Source organism: Micropterus salmoides, unplaced genomic scaffold (assembly GCF_014851395.1).
Source record: "Micropterus salmoides isolate LMB-PRFRI ecotype aquatic unplaced genomic scaffold, ASM1485139v1 Ms_hic_scaffold_16, whole genome shotgun sequence".
NCBI lineage: Eukaryota > Metazoa > Chordata > Actinopteri > Centrarchiformes > Centrarchidae > Micropterus > Micropterus salmoides.
Genome location: NW_024040707.1, coordinates 32,308,411 through 32,322,974, shown reverse-complemented (window position 1 = coordinate 32,322,974; position 14,564 = coordinate 32,308,411). Strand labels below are relative to the sequence as shown.

Sequence of the window (14,564 nt, the reverse complement as noted above, 5' to 3'; positions counted from 1 at the left end):
ATTAAAACCATCAGTGAGCCCCACTGCTGCACTGAGTCACATGTTCCTTCATCACCATAAACACAATGTAGTTTATTCTGACTCTGTTGCCCCAAATTCTCACTGCAGCACCACATGTGGATTCATCCGCCGCTAGAAATAGTCCCCAAAGAATTTGCTATTTCCTCCTGTTTGTCTGATAGAAACTACAATGAACAGCTGTTTGAGGAAATTAAACTATATATGTGGGAGGTGTTTTTCTAGATTTATGCCTTCAGTATCAGAACCACCATAGAAGAAGTCAGAAGGGCTATGCTGACAAAAAGAAAAATATAGAATTACACTAGAGTTAAGTTTTAAATCTCTATCTATTTTTATACTTTAGTAAAATGAATGTGAGAAAACTGCCTTAAAAGAAAAAACAGTGATTTTGTAGTAAATGTAAACTACAACATGGAAAAACACTGTGTGGCCCTTTTAAGAAATGTATTTGTCACAACGGTTCAGAAAAAAAAGACTTTTCGGTGTGGCCCTGCAAATGTGTGTGTTTCTGCATTTCATCTCCTGGATTCATGTTGTTTTTTTCTCTGTAAGTCACCAGAATCATTGTAGTGATGAAAACAGTCCAAGTTAAGCAGTTACAGGGGGCTATATGTACACATACACATGTCGTGCATGATGAAAACATGTGGAGCAAACCTTATTTTTAATTGTCCAGATGGGAATTGCTTCATTCTCTCAGGAACTGTATAACATCTGAAATATAATTCCGTCTTTCGGCGTCCTCCCCTCTCGACTTTATTACTGTCCACATAAAGTAGAATCACTCCCACAGAAAGTCTGCACCTTCTACGTGGAGATGTAAATTATAAAGAATAAATAAAGACTCTCACATCTTTGCTCCTGTTTGTGTTCCTGACCAGCTGTCTTGGTCCCAACAGGATCCTAAGGAGCGGCTGGGATGCCAGGTCCAGACAGGCTTCACCGATATCAAGTCACACACATTTTTCCGCAGTATAGACTGGGACCAGGTAAGAGCTGACGGAGTGAGGAGAAGTGTCAAAACCAAATATACACTGGAATCTTTCAAAAGCTACTCAATCAACACACAAAAGGAACGGGGAGAAAGAAATCAATTCAAACATTTCTTACAATTTCAGAAGAAGACAACAGGATTGCAATTTGCAATACATGTTCTGCAAGGGTTTCTGAGAGGAGGGGTAAAGATATACGAGTTTTAACACAACAATCTTATAAGTCATCTGAAATTTTGTCATCGCAACAAAGATATTTTTAAGGAAAATGAAGCAGTGAACGTTTTCACTTCAATGAAGTAAAACAATGAATGAAGAGCGAGTCCAGCTTCTGAATGATCAGCTGCTCTGCATAGGAGAGTGCAGGTGATTTTAATAATGATTGGTCACGACAGAGAGTGAGTGACAGCTGGATTCAGCGAGGAGTCTGTTGTTTTACAGTCTGGTACAAACAGGTAAACATTGTATTTTTTGCTAAACTCGCTACAGACAAGAACACACACAAAATATGCACAACTAAACTGATGATTCACAGACCAAAACTAAACTAAGATATCTTTAGTTTTGACAAAATTAACCCTGTTTAAGTGTTCATTGCCTAGGGAGTGATTATTTCAGGATACAGGACTTAAAGCATTTCACTGACTTAGGGCTGACCCCGAATAGTCAAAGATTCGATGCTTCGATGGTCGGAGCCTGATTCAACTGTCAATCTCACAGTCAAAGCTTCGCAGTGAAACAAGGATCATGCCATTTTGGCAATATGGGGGTGCTCAACGATTTTGTACAGAACTACCAGTTTTCTCCCAATTAGTTAATATACAGCCTATTACAAAATGCATTTCAACATTTAGTAAATAAACATTTAAAAAGTAAATAAAACTAATAAAACTTTCAATAAATGTTATTAAATTGCATGAATAAATCCAAAATTGTAACCCTAACCCTTGGTCGTCAGTGCGCATGTGAAGGCGTAGCATGTGTGTGGTGGCAGAAGGGGAACACTTGCTGAAGAGACTGAGACCCGGCTTCACTGGTCTTATGCTGAGTTGTCCACACCTCGCGGGACTTTTGGATAATTTATCACAGTTGATGAACCACACAAAGAATATTTTATCATTTTCAAGTAGCCGGCTACTTGAAATAGATCCGCGAGGAACCGCAACGTGCATGCTGTTGTCGGCAGCAGTAATGCACGTAAAACTCTGAATGACTGGCGAGAGAGAGAGAGAAAGGGTCTTCAGAAAGCCTCAGTTTAACTGCAAATTTACAGTGTAAGTTGAATGAATAGAGACTGCAGCTCTACAGCTTCTCAAGATTAAAGCGGAGCTACTGTGTGTAAACCCCCCCGCGCACATGATTCGACTTTCAGTCAACTATAGGCAGGACTTGACAATTCTGATTCGACTAATTAAATCCTTAGTCGAGGACAGCCCTACACTGACTAATATTGTGCTGTTTATTTATTTGATCACCTTTTGCTCACCTGAGGGTGTTTTCAAACCTGCGCTGTTTAATCCAACTGAATTAGACTGTGGGTTTGTTTTCCCTCTTGGTACAATTCATTAGGGCAAATTTGAACACAGCGTTATGTGAAGGATAGAAGCAATTTAATATTCACAATCAAAGACCACACCTGCAAAGATGTACAGGTGCTGGTCATATAATTAGAATATCATCAAAAAGTTGATTTATTTCAGTAATTCCATTCAAAAAGTGAAACTTGTATAATGTATACATTAATTCCACACAGACTGACAACTAATGAAAACACCAAAATCAGTATCTCAGAAAATTTTAATATTGTGAAAAGGTTCAATATTGAAGACACCTGGTGCCACACTCTAATCAGCTAATTAACTCAAAACACCTGCAAAGGCCTTTAAATGGTCTCTCAGTCTAGTTCTGTAGGCTACACAATCATGGGGAAGACTGCTGACTTGACAGCTGTCCAAAAGACGACCATTGACACAAGGAGGGCAAGACACAAAAGGTCATTGCTAAAGAGGCTGGCTGTTCACAGAGCTCTGTGTCCAAGCACATTAATAGAGAGGCGAAGGGAAGGAAAAGATGTGGTAGAAAAAAGTGTACAAGCAATAGGGATAACCGCACCTGGAGAGGATTGTGAAACAAAAGCCATTCAAAAATGTGGGGGAGATTCACAAAGAGTGGACTGCAGCTGGAGTCAGTGCTTCAAGAACCACCACGCACAGACGTATGCAAGACATGGGTTTCAGCTGTCGCATTCCTTGTGTCAAGCCACTCTTGAACAAGACACAGCGTCAGAAGCGTCTCGCCTGGGCTAAAGACAAAAAGGACTGGACTGCTGCTGAGTGGTCCAAAGTTATGTTCTCTGATGAAAGTAAATTTTGCATTTCCTTTGGAAATCAAGGTCCCAGAGTCTGGAGGAAGAGAGGAGAGGCACAGAATCCACGTTGCTTGAAGTCCAGTGTAAAGTTTCCACAGTCAGTGATGGTTTGGGGTGCCATGTCATCTGCTGGTGTTGGTCCACTGTGTTTTCTGAGGTCCAAGGACAATGCAGCCATCTACCAGGAAGTTTTAGAGCACTTCATGCTTCCTGCTGCTGACCAACTTTATGGAGATGCAGATTTCATTTTCCAACAGGACTTGGCACCTGCACACAGTGCCAAAGCTACCAGGATGGATATAATATCCAAGTTTCACTTTTTGAATGGAATTACTGAAATAAATCAACTTTTTGATGATATTCTAATTATATGACCAGCACCTGTAGACTTAAAATGGTTTATTGGACGTAATGGAGGTGAACTGCGACAATGGATTAAGGGTCCGGAGGGAGGACTGAGGGATGCGGGAATGGGGAGGAGGGTCGAGGTGTGATGGAGGAGGGTGGGGGATGAAGTGATTAGGGGAGGAATTGGGTCCATGGCTGTTGGATGTTGGAGTGTAGAGGAGACCGATAGAAGATGAGCGGGAACCGGTGGGAGTCGAGTCTCTGAGTGGGGGAGCCGTCTCTTCATAGGTAGGTGTACCGAGCCCCTGGTTCCTGTATGCAGACAAAGAGAGAGAAGGGAGAGCCAAGAGGGGATGTGAAAACTGAGTCAAGGGGAATTGAATGGAAAAGGTGTGCTTAAGTACTTGATGGGCGGAAATGGGATGCGTTCAAGACGTGGTCTTAGTTCCCGAATCTAGTTATAAAAACTTTATTTAAGGACTATCACATCTGCATATATTCAGTTTTTTAACCAAGAGGGCTGAGCAACTTAAGTGACTATATGAATAAACAGTGTGTCAGGGCTCTGTAGCATGAGTCATGCACAGATGGCGCACTCATAAAGCCTTCATCTGAAAAAACAAGGGTTTACTCAGCAGTTCTCTGTTTCTTTGGCCTCATATGTTGGCACAACAATGTTTACAATTTAGTAGTTGCTTGGAAAGTCTCCCATCAAAGTCATAAACCACTTTTTTAAAGACGTGTTTTAGCATCAAGATTCATGTCAAACTGTTGCATCTTTATTTATGTTGGTCCTGCTGCCTAATGTCACAGAATTGACAGCTGTAGGAATATTTTCACATTGGTTTGAAATCACAACATCCCCACTGACTCTGCTAAACTCTTCACCTGCTTATTTCTGGCAGCAGGACTTTCTTCTTTGTGCACTGCAGGGGAATATTTCTGTGAGTGAACCTGCCCACAGATGTAGCAGAACAGGTAGCCCTATATATATATAGCAATTTGACAATTTGCTTTGATAGTGGCAATGATTAAGGCTCACAAGCATGCACCTTCATTCATGTACAGGTGCAGTTCACCAAGTAGAAAGAAGCGATTTACAACAAGCTTGTGCATTTAGGAGAGTTTGGCACATCTGGCTTAGAACACCGTCAATACGTTCTTGCATGAGGCCGTTAGGCTGTATAATGAAAACCCTCCCAAAAATCCATAACCGTAAGCTTATGATTCACATAATTGTTAAATTAAATGTGAACTAACTACTGTATAAACCAATAGTCAAAATCCATGCGAGAAAGTGTTCACTTGGCTTTCGTATTTTTATGTATTGGCAAATATCAACATTAGAAATATCATACTTCTTAACAGTTGCAAAGCTAGTTTATGTATTTAAATCCATTAAAAATATCCCAAATGACGCCCTTATTTTCTCTTTTCAGCCCCAAATTGTTTCCAGCTTCCAATTATGTCGTGAAAGCACCATTAACATGCTGCTTTATCAGACATTAGCACAAATGCTAATTTAAGATGAATTAAGGCTTTTCTCTATCCTCATTGTTGCCCTGTCCCTCATGGGACAATTAGGTGGGCTGGCAGGTAGTATAGTGGCACAAAAGAAGAGGAAAACAACCGTCAGAGTGTTAATGAGTGCTGCCACACTGCCTGTGAAGTACACACCAAAGGCAAACCGGGGAAAGATATCAAAGCAAAGAGAAATCCTCAGCCCAGCGACAAAGCTTCTATGTAGCGCGGAGGGAAAACAAGTTGACAAAGCTGTGAGAGGTGGAGAAGCGACGCTCTCTGCCCTCAAACTAGAACCTGTCTCCAGACCTGACAGGCCTGGCACGCAGCGACTGTTGTTACCACATATTAATATTCATCAGACCGTTCCTGAGGGAGCGCTGAGTTTTCTCTCTGAAGAGATGACACTTTTGAATATCATTTACCTGCTGTCCTCCACATCTACAGTTCTTTATGCCAGAGAACTGTCAGGCTGACGAGCGTTGAGAGGCAGGTTTTCATTGACACAGAGATCGCATTTAGGCAGGAAACCTTTGGACCAATACATAGTTTACTGTAACTTTCGTACAGGCAGGAGTATGTGTTTGGATCAAGAAGCATTTTAACATTTGGCTTTGGTAACCACGTTCGCTGACTGGTCGGCAGAACTCAGATGTTTCTCACGGCCTGGTTCACCTCCCCAGCACAGTTGCCAGTAATTGGTCAACAGTGTCATGTGACTGGTTAGAGCTTTGTACTTTTGCTTCATTTGCAGTACATAGACTACCCTCTCATGTTTACTACGTCACGTTATGTGAGACCACTGCCTTTCTAGCAGATGAGTGGTCGCAGCATCTCACTCTGTTGTCTTCACACACCAGCAGCTCCTGAAATGCTGTGTGAGTGATAGTGGATAGCGTCTGGAAACAGGGGAGAGAGAGAAGGGACGAAGGGCCACAGGATGGACCCTGGGCCGCTGCAGCAAGGGTTCAGCCCTGTACAACGGGCGCACTCTACCAACTGAGCCACCTACGCCCCCGGTGAAATGCACTTTTGAGTGTTTTGAGAGTATAAATGCCTCTATTTGTTGACAATTGACAGAATATTTTGCGATGCTTTGTTATTGACGTCTTCTGTTTATTATGTTCACTCTTCATGACACACAGATACAAAATCACCTTAAGACAGCATGCTGTGTACAGTAAATGAGGAAAGCACCGTAGCTGTTACCATCGATCATCAGTGAGCTGCAAACATTTTCTACATGCTGTAAAACACATCCTATCTCTCACATGATGCAAAGTGGCGCGCAGTGCAGCTCAAGTGCCACTGCTAGTTTCCAACCAATTTCTTTAACACTACCACTCACTGCTTCCCCGGTGCCACCACGGCTGACATTTAAAAAAAACTCCAGGACCTGATGCCATCGCTCAGTTGGACGCAGTGCTGGCCGCTTCAGTAGACTCCTTGGCCTCCACGACTGGCTCCAGTCCGCCTGCAGGGCTCATGGTGTGTGTTATGTCGATAACTTTAATATTTTCTGGCAAGGAATGTCTCTTTTTAAGACAGACGGACTTCACCCAAACAAACAGGGCTCAGAAATGTTAGCTGCTCACATACAGCATGTGGTGCGGTCCACACATGATTTACGTGAATGACTAATCATTCATGCAGCACACCTGGACACACCACCGCTCACTGAACAGATCTCTGCCTCACTGCCACAAACAACTGTCTCCACCTGCTGGCATGTAAAGCCGTCTCCTACCAGCGTTGTTCCACAGACTTCTATTCCTGTCATCATCACGCATAGACCAGTAAACCGAAATGTGCACATCCCACACAGAAATATTAGTAATCTCTTAAGGATTAGGACAACTGCACCAACTCCAGCACCCAGAACAAACTCATTTAAAATGGCTCTCTTCAATGTGAGATCACTTTCAAGTAAGACTTTCATCTTAAATGATTTTATCTTGTCTGCAAATCTAGATTTTATGTTTTTAACTGAATCCTGGTTGCAAATGAATGACTATAGCCAGCTAGCTGAAATATGTCCGCCTCAATATGATTGTTTTAGTCAACAGAGGGTCAGTGGTCGTGGTAGTGGGCTAGTGAGTGGGTATAGGAAAAATTTAAAATGTCATCAAGTACGCTATGGTGAATTTAACTCCTTTGAAGTTCTCACTCTTAAAGTTGGAGGGCTGCATCATATTTGTTATAATTTATCGCCCCCCAAAACCGCCTGGAGGATTTTTATCAGAACTTCCTGAATTTTTATCTACTCTGGTTTTAAATTATGACAGAATTGTTCTTGTGGTGATTTTAATATTCATGTTGATGACCCCACTAATGTTAATGCAACTGACTTTTTAAACATGGCCACTTCTTTTAACTTCAAACAACATGTCAAAGGGCAAACACATAACCGTGGTCATACACTGGACTTGGTTTTTCCCCTGGGTGTCAGCATTTCCTCTGTGGAATTGGTGGACATGACCATATCTGACAACAAATGCATTGTTTTTAGCTGCGATTCGCCTGTTACTCATGCCGCCTCACCGAGCTCCGTGTGTTCTCACATCTTTAATGAACAAAGTGTTTCAAAGTTTTGCACATTCTTTCAGAGCCAAAGCCAACACCTGTCTGATTCCAACACCAACAATCTGGTATCTGCTTGTTGTCACTAAATATTACTGCTCCTCTAAAGGTTAGGCCTACGTCTAAAGCTAGTAAGCAACCCTGGATAAATGACAGCATTCGCAGCCTAAAAAGGGAATGCAGGAAAGCAGAGCGCAGATGGAAGAAATCCAGTCTCCAAGTCCATTACCTCAGTCTGAAGGATTTATTAATTAACTACAATAACATGGTTTTAAAAACAGTATCACAAATGAGAGTGTCCTCCAGCCCACTTGATGTAATACCTACAAAATTTTTACTTAAAGTAATAGATTCTGTTGGGCCCCATTTGATCTCTGTTTTTAACAGCTCCCTATCTACTGGTTGTGTCCCTGATTATTTTATAACGGCTTGCGTGAACCCGCTTTTAAAGAAACCTGGTTTAGATCCCTCCTTCCCACAAAATTTTAGACCAATTTCAAAACTGCCTTTTATTGCAAAGATTCTAGAAAGAATTGTGTCCAACCAGCTGCTCACTGTACTGGAAAATAACAAATTATTTGAAAAGTTTCAATCTGGTTTCAGGAAGTACCACAGCACTGAGACTGCCCTGCTTAAAGTCACCAATGACCTTTTAATGTCTGCTGATGAAGGCATGTGCTCAGTCCTGGTACTCCTGGACCTTAGCGCTGCACAATGTGACACCATTGTTCACAACATCATGTTAGACAGACTGAGGCACTGGGTGGGGATCTCTGGTACGGCCCTAGAATGGTTTTCATCCTACCTGTCAAATAGGAAGATTTGCGTGTCTGTAAACAACTATGTCTCTTCGTTCTGTCCAATTAAATATGGTGTGCCTCAGGGGTCGGTCTTAGGACCCATTTTGTTTTCCTTGTATCTGCTTCCCCTTGGACATATTATCCATAAACATGGTATTTCTTTTCACATTTATGCTGATGACACACAAATGTACTTGCCCGTCAGATCCACAGACCCTGGAATGCTGAGTTCACTTAACAACTGCCTTTGTGAAGTAAAAAAATGGATGTCAAATAATTTCCTCCAGCTGAACTCAGACAAAACAGAAATCCTGGTCATCGGGTCGCAGCAGATGGCAAAACAAATACTGCCATCTGCTGGTTCCCTGGTAAATCACATTAAGCCTGTTGCGAAGAACCTTGGTGTCTGGTTTGATAGTAATTTAAATTTCGAGCAGCACACCACAAAGCTTGTTCAATCATGTTTTTATCAACTTCAACAAAAATTCGATCTATGTCAACTTTTAAGGACACCAAGACCATTTTACACGCCTTCATCTCATCACGCCTGGATTATTGCAACAGCCTTTTCACTTGTTTAACCCAAAAATCTACTGATCAACTCCAGACTGTCCAGAACTCAGCTGCCAGGCTTTTAACCAGAACAAAGAAATGTGACCACATCACCCCTATTTTAGCTTCATTACACTGGCTACCAGTATGTTTTAGAATTGACTTTAAAATTTTATTGATCATTTTTATTGAAGCTCTTCATGGCCTCTCGACTTGTTATATTTCTGAACTTTTAGTCCCATACACACCAGCACGTACCTTTAGATCCTCGGGCAGAGGTCTGTTGTCTGTTCCAGAGTCTCGACTGAAAACTAAAGGGGACAGAGCGTTTGCAATCAGGGCCCCGAGGCTCTGGAACAGCCTGCCCGAGGAAATCTTTTAAGTCCCTTCTTAAAACATACTTTTATAGGAGAGCCTTTCCTGATCTTATTTGACTTTATTTTATCCCTATTATTTTATTTTCTATTTTACTTATTTTATATTTATCTTAAACGTGTATTTTGGGTATTGTATTATTGTCTTTGCACTTGTTGAAGCACTTTGTAACTTGTTTTTGAAAAGTGCTCTACAAATAAAGATTATTATTATTATTATTATTATTATTATTATAGCAATGCGCCAGGTGAGGGAGCCCCTGGCTTTTAAAGAGAATGGGAGACTAAGACGAATTACAACCCTTGTGAACCATGTGCCTGGCGCACTGACCACTTTTTCCCCCGTTAAACTAAAGTGGATTTGGACACGCCCTAAATGCACCTGCGTCATGCGCTTCATGCCAGGCACTTATATCTTTAAAATAAGGCCCAAAATTTCTGCTATATTGGGCTATAAGGGAGAAGAAAAAATGGGACTGTGAAAATACTAAAAGATAATATTTGGCATGTAACACGAGATAAATTGACAATCAACACAGGATCACAACTGGCAACATGTATTTTTTATCTCATTGTGTCTTTAAAAAAGGTTCAGTGTTGAAAGCCAGAAGCCAAAGTGGACCTCCACATAATAGACAAGAGGCGATAAAGACATGGAGGATAAAATTCTCTGTCTTTGTTCTGTACAACAATGCCAAGTCCAGCAAGAGCTCCACTGAGGTAGCAGTCGAGTTAGACCAATCAGGTAGCTCTCTTTCGTCAGATCATGTGGGTTTAACACACTAGAGTTTTCTGGCTGGTGTTCTGAATAAACAAATGATCCATTTTCACCAAAATCAGAGAATAAAGTTGTGTTTTTGTACATTAATCAGTGGGACCCAGTAAGCCCCCAGAAACACTCATCTCCAGTGGCGTCATAAGAATTGAGAAACCTTTTCATTGGATACTAAATTAATACACGCCCCCGGGTGCAGGATGAGTCATCAACATTTTGAAATCGTTTTCCAGGAAATGACAAATTGTAAAATACCATCAAGAATACCTTCAAAACAATGCTTTTGTCCGTGTTGGGCCGGATCCTGGTGCATTGGTGGCTACAGTGCAAGGCACATCATAAAAACATTTTGATTTGATGGGAACTTAAAGCTTAACAACAAACACACACATACACACAGTACTATGTTTTCTTTCCAAACATGTTGTTTACATAAACATCTGCATGTTTCGTTGTGGGAAGCAGATATTTTCAAATATATTTCACTTCCAAAACTTAAAAAATGGAGATTTGCTTTTACACGACTGTGGAGAACGACGGACAGACGAAGAGAGCCACTCAGACTCTGCAGTGTCGTGTGTGTGTGTGTGACACGCATTGCTTCACATCTGTTAACGGTCGTTAACGGTCTGAATTGTCTCCTAGCACATCCACTCCATCTGTGGCTGACTAGAAAAGGCAACAAACGGTCGGATCCACTTTGAGTGTTTCTGTTACTCGTTTCTGAGAAGGCGATTAAGCTAGCCGCACCTAAATTTGGAGTGCACACGTATTCAAGCCTTCATTCAAGGTTAGCGACTTTATCAGTCAGTTTCTCTCTTTACAAAGTCCTACCTGAAGAGAGGCCATGAAGTCTTCATGTTACGCCATACGAGAACCACATACAACATTATTTATCAAATTGGGTAGGTCTGGTTTTCAAAATAAGGCGTCTATACAGGATGGAAATAAGATTAATTGGATTATATTCACAGAAAGTATAAAACATATTACACGTGTCCATTAAAAGGAAAGAGACAAGTGTAATTTACTTTACCGGACCCTCTCGGGCCTCGGACCCCCCCACCATAGTCTCTCCAAACTATTTAATTTATGCAACGGTAAAAAAAAAATGGTATTCAGCTTTGGCCAAGAATTTTCATTTCGGTGCATCCTTATTAACAGCAGCTTCAGATCAGGCCGATTGTCACCTCTTTCAATCAAGTTCTGAAAACATCGATGCGGCTGGAATGTACACAGGCATGCACACACACGCACATACACACACAAACTGACGTGTGGTGATCTGAGAACCGACGGACCACCTGTATAACCCCGGCACACAGTTACCTCTTTCATGTGCCCCTCTGGCCTCAGGGGCTTCCCGTGTGTGTGTGTTTGTGTGCGTGTGTCTGCGAAGGTGCTGGCCTTCGGTCCGCTTCATTACCACCACACAGAGCTGCAGCCTGCCCAACAACACATCAGAGAGACTGGGGAAAGTAGGAGGAGAGAGGAGAGCGATGTGAGGAGATGAAAGAATTGACAGAGACAAACTGAGAGGAGAGAGACGGAGACAGGATGTGAGGGGGTGAAACTGACAGGGGAGTGTAGGTAGGCGCTGAAAATGCTGAAAAAGAAATTAGCAGAGAGAGAGAGAGAGAGAGAGATTGTGGGGAAGGTGGGCCAATTTGATGGCGAGGGAGCGAAGGGAAGCGTTTCTGTCTCAGAGAGAAAGTGGGCTGTTTCGTGTTGTTTGTTTGTTTGAAGCTGTTTTCGCTTTGAACCAATAACACTAATGAAGCAAAGAAGCTGCTGCAAAAATCAGTAGGAGCACCAGGACTTTTTCAAGAACTAAAACACACATAGACTCTCATGAAACTACCAACAAACAAAAAGTGGAGCTGGAAAGCAAGTTGTGAATGTTTAATAGAGTCCTCAGTATTCCTTCCAGAACGACTCACATGAGTATTACAAAAGCAATTTTCTGATCTGTCACCGCTGTGATCTGGTTTAACAAAAAACGATTTGGTTAAAAGGAACTGTATGAAGCCTTTTGTGTGTTGAGAGGGAGCTGTGTGAAGTCTGGTACGTGTCCTTATTATTATTGTTTTGTTTTTATTAAGACGATAACAATAATAGACATAGAGAAATATTGATCTTTCATGTCTGGTGATCTTCACTTACTTCCAGCAGAAAAGGTTTGACAGGCGGTGTAAACAAACATGTTTACACACAATCATCAGGCTTCTCTCCCAGGACACACACACACACACACACACACACACACACACACACACACACACACATTATTGACTGACTTTAGCTTTAAGGTCGCAGCCTTAAAATAATAATAATAATGGAACCTCTAGGTATCAAGATCTTCATTATTGTGCTGCTATTCTATTATTATAACTACAAATTTAATCCAAAATGTATTGTCTTTTTTGAGGGAAACAGAAAAAAACTTTTTGACATAAACTGATTTAGCTGGAAGATATTAGACAGCACCTGGATCCGCCTTTAAAAAACGTATTGATTTACCTCTATTTTAAGCTTCCGCTAAGCCTTCTTCAAACCAGGGTTTTAAAAAGTAGTATATTCTTAGATTGAGCAAACAACACAGAGTACCTGTGGCTTGCATGCCCATCTGACTTCATTGTGTTCTCAGAAAATTTCCTCGGTGCATTTGAACAGGATGAGGGACTGATGTGAAACCATGGAAACAAACCAGACAAAAACTCTGCCGGCTGAATCACTCGGGCACAATTACTCTCCTGCCTCAGCTCTCTCCACGCTGCTGTTTTTCTCTCCCTTTTTCAGTCCTTTCTTTTTGCCACTGATAAATGAAGCAACGAGGTGCAGCAGATCTGTCGAACTATACGGAAGAGCCACAGTGTATAAACTGATGTTATGTATGTCACACTGTTTGTTGAGCGCCCTGCCAGATCGTCAAGGTGCCTCTTCTTTCCTTAGATTTATCAGACACTGACTCTGTCAAAAGAAGGTATTGATGACATTTGTCAAACATCAATTAAAACGTTTGACATTTAAACATTAGATAGACAGACAGATAGATCATTGATTGAACATCCTGATGGCTGACGGCAGAATCAACCTCAGGTAGCTCTGTCTATTCATTGAAAAAAAAGTTTGTCTCACTCTTCTGTAACTACTAAACTAACAACATGTCAGTCCGTCTCTCAGTACTGTCTGACTTCCTGTCTATGGCTCTCAGCTCCAAGCTCATTGATTCCTACTGAAGACATAAATCTTTGAAAACACCTCACAGAAATATAGTTTCATTTTTCATGAGGCCCTGTAATTTCCTAAAACAGCTGCTCGCTGTAGTTACTAGCAAACAAACAAACAAAAATTGTGCATTTGCTGGAATAAACTGTGTGTCTGCACTACTGTTAGACTGCCCGGCTAGCTAGCTTCCTACTTATAGAAGTAACTAAGCATTACTTTCAAGGCCAAGGAGCACATTATTACCTCAAGGTAAAGGACAGTGAGTCCGCGTTCTACAGTTTGAATCAGCGGCAGCTTGTGCAACGCCGGAGGTGCTGACCACCAATCCTACCAGCCTGTACGCCACAGACTGCTGCTGTCCACCTGATATCACCTCATCACACAGCTAAATAGAGCAGTTTGGAGAGTAAAACAGGAGCAATACGACATGATTATTATGCAGGATTTGCTAACTAGTATAATTAACTTTTGTTGTCCCTGATAATCAGACTTGAAGCTGTGATGTAGCTGCAGTGAGGTTTCTCTTCATTGTTCTGTTTGTTCTCTGCTGGCGAAGAGGGGAATCATTCAGGAAACTCAGATACAGTATTATTCGCTCCTGTATCGTTTAACCCTATGTGGTGTCTGTGGTTGCCATGGTCACACAGCGAGCCGCGGCTAAAAGTTGAAAAAGTTGAACCGCAGCAACTCCTTGTTGCTCCCATCATGTTTACACAGAAAACAGCGGAGGCAACTGCCTTTCCAATAAGACAGCATAAGACCTGTCACCCAGCCCTCTGTTGTAATGAAGTCTTTTGAGCGCCGTCTACACCGCCATCATGGAGTCCGTCCTCACCTCCTCCATCACCATCTGGTCCCTGCTGCCACTGCCAAAGGACAAAGGCAGACCACAGCGTATCATTCGTTTTGCAGAGAAGTGATTGGCTGCAGTCTACCATCACTCCAGGACCTGTACGCCTCCAGGACTCTGAGGCGAGCAGGAGAGATTGAGGCCGACCCCTCCCA

The 14,564-nt window shown here is 41.9% G+C and overlaps 1 protein-coding gene across 2 annotated transcripts in view; it reads left to right on the top strand.

Moving 5' to 3' along the window:
• Positions 1 to 14,564, top strand: part of prkcz (protein kinase C, zeta) — a 135,591-nt gene that overhangs the window by 107,843 nt on the left and 13,184 nt on the right. For both annotated transcript variants that reach the window (XM_038723448.1, XM_038723449.1), the window contains one exon: positions 921 to 1,010. In XM_038723448.1, coding sequence (XP_038579376.1) covers positions 921 to 1,010 — 90 coding nt within the window. The remainder of the gene's footprint in view (positions 1 to 920; positions 1,011 to 14,564) is intronic.